The 2,500-nt window shown below is 45.6% G+C and overlaps 2 protein-coding genes across 2 annotated transcripts in view; both read right to left on the bottom strand.

The window, feature by feature from the left end:
- lama1 (laminin, alpha 1) overlaps window positions 1–2,500 on the bottom strand; it is an 83,662-nt gene that overhangs the window by 29,944 nt on the left and 51,218 nt on the right. Inside the window, exon 17 of the mRNA XM_078244331.1 lies at window positions 1,200–1,310. Within this exon, the coding sequence (XP_078100457.1) occupies window positions 1,200–1,310 (111 nt within the window). The remainder of the gene's footprint in view (window positions 1–1,199; window positions 1,311–2,500) is intronic.
- The window catches only part of LOC144513286 (laminin subunit alpha-1-like), a 12,637-nt gene continuing 12,102 nt past the window's right edge, over window positions 1,966–2,500 (bottom strand). The window contains exons 14-15 of the mRNA XM_078244317.1: window positions 2,264–2,365; window positions 1,966–2,187 (exon numbers count right to left, since the gene is read on the bottom strand). Of these exons, the coding sequence (XP_078100443.1) occupies window positions 1,966–2,187; window positions 2,264–2,365 (324 nt within the window). The remainder of the gene's footprint in view (window positions 2,188–2,263; window positions 2,366–2,500) is intronic.

Here is a 2,500-nt window from a genome sequence, read left to right as displayed (position 1 = left end):
TATATTGTGGTGGTGTAGTGTGTATATATTGTGGTAGTGTAGTGTCCATATATTGTGGTGGTGTAGTGTCCATATATTGTGGTGGTGTAGTGTGTATATATTGTGGTGGTGTAGTGTGTATATATTGTGGTGGTGTAGTGTGTATATATTGTGGTAGTGTAGTGTCCATATATTGTGGTGGTGTAGTGTGTATATATTGTGGTAGTGTAGTGTCCATATATTGTGGTGGTGTAGTGTGTATATATTGTGGTGGTGTAGTGTCCATATATTGTGGTGGTGTAGTGTGTATATATTGTGGTGGTGTAGTGTGTATATATTGTGGTGGTGTAGTGTGTATATATTGTGGTGGTGTAGTGTGTATATATTGTGGTGGTGTAGTGTCCATATATTGTGGTGGTGTAGTGTGTATATATTGTGGTGGTGTAGTGTGTATATATTGTGGTGGTGTAGTGTGTATATATTGTGGTGGTGTAGTGTCCATATATTGTGGTGGTGTAGTGTGTATATATTGTGGTGGTGTAGTGTGTATATATTGTGGTGGTGTAGTGTCCATATATTGTGGTGGTGTAGTGTGTATATATTGTGGTGGTGTAGTGTGTATATATTGTGGTAGTGTAGTGTGTATATATTGTGGTGGTGTAGTGTGTATATATTGTGGTGGTGTAGTGTGTATATATCGTGGTGGTGTAGTGTGTATATATTGTGGTGGTGTAGTGTGTATATATTGTGGTGGTGTAGTGTATATATATTGTGGTGGTGTAGTGTGTATATATTGTGGTGGTGTAGTGTGTATATATTGTGGTGGTGTAGTGTCCATATATTGTGGTGGTGTAGTGTGTATATATTGTGGTGGTGTAGTGTGTATATATTGTGGTGGTGTAGTGTGTATATATTGTGGTGGTGTAGTGTCCATATATTGTGGTGGTGTAGTGTGTATATATCGTGGTGGTGTAGTGTGTATATATTGTGGTGGTGTAGTGTGTATATATCGTGGTGGTGTAGTGTGTATATATTGTGGTGGTGTAGTGTGTATATATTGTGGTAGTGTAGTGTGTATATATTGTGGTAGTGTAGTGTCCATATATTGTGGTGGTGTAGTGTGTATATATCGTGGTGGTGTAGTGTGTATATATTGTGGTGGTGTAGTGTGTATATATTGTGGTGGTGTAGTGTGTATATATTGTGGTGGTGTAACTCACCAAACAGACTCCGTTGGTGTCACAGTGGGCTGCGTGGTCGTTACACTCACACTGCAGACAGTTCCCCCCGAACAGGACCCCCCCCAGCCGGTAGAAGCCTGGGAGACACGCCTACAACACAACAACATACAACAACGCACACACACACACACACACACACACACACACACACACACACAAAGGTACACACACACAACAACAACATGATGAGTCACCTTGCACATGTTCTAACAGAGAAAGCAGGAAGTTGTGACAGGAAGTGATCAACTGACCTCACAGGAAGTGCCGCTGTAACCCCACGGACATTCACACTTCTCCATGGCAACCGCCTGGACGCCAGAAACTGAAGCTGGGTCGGCAACGTCCCAGAGACACGGAGCTAAGACTGAGAGACAGACAGGCAGACAGACAGGTTAGACAGACAGACAGGTTAGACAGACAGAATAGACAGGCAGACAGACAGACAGGTTAGACAGACAGACAGAGAGACAGACAGGTTAGACAGACAGACAGGTTAGACAGACAGACAGACAGGTTAGACAGACAGACAGGCAGAGAGACAGACAGGTTAGACAGACAGACAGGAAGAGAGGCAGACAGACAGGTTAGACAGACTGACAGGTTAGACAGACAGATTAGAAAGACAGACAGGCAGACAGAGAGACAGGCAGACAGAGAGGCAGGTTAGACAGACAGACAGGTTAGACAGACAGGTTAGAGAAAGAGAGAGAGACAGACAGATACCAGATGTAATCAGATTACTTCCTCACCGTATGGGCCCGTCGGCGGAGGCGTTGAGATGAACTCTGATCCTCAGTGATGTCACGTCGCTGAGCGCCGACAGCAGTGCATCGTGGGTAACGTGGACACCCGTCTCATCGTCCAGGAAACGCTGCGGGACGATTGCCACGGCAACCGATCGCTCGGCCAGCTCGGAGAGGAAGAGGAGGAGAGGGGGGGGGGCGAGACGGAGGGATCGTCCGTTTCCCTGGAGACGGAGACATAAGAATCAATACGGGGAGACGCCATGTTTGTAGTTCTAAATGTTAAAATCTTTTTCTCACCTGGATGATGATGTCAGAGTGGGCGCGGAGAGAGTGGTCTTCATTATCCAATGGGACGTCATAACCCAGAGAGAAGGTCAAGACCCCTCCAAAAGACCCCAGCTGCAGACAGACAGGTTAGAGAGAGACAGGTTAGAGAGACAGACATGTTAGAGAGACAGACAGGTTAGTCCTTACCTAGGTACTGTCAGGGCCCTCATACTCTGCTCCTGACTGGCTAGTAGTCCTTACCTAGGT

Source organism: Sander vitreus, unplaced genomic scaffold (genome assembly GCF_031162955.1).
Source record: "Sander vitreus isolate 19-12246 unplaced genomic scaffold, sanVit1 ctg207_0, whole genome shotgun sequence".
Lineage (NCBI taxonomy): Eukaryota > Metazoa > Chordata > Actinopteri > Perciformes > Percidae > Sander > Sander vitreus.
Note: the sequence above shows the minus strand (reverse complement) of the source record. Positions and strands in the feature narration are given on the sequence as shown.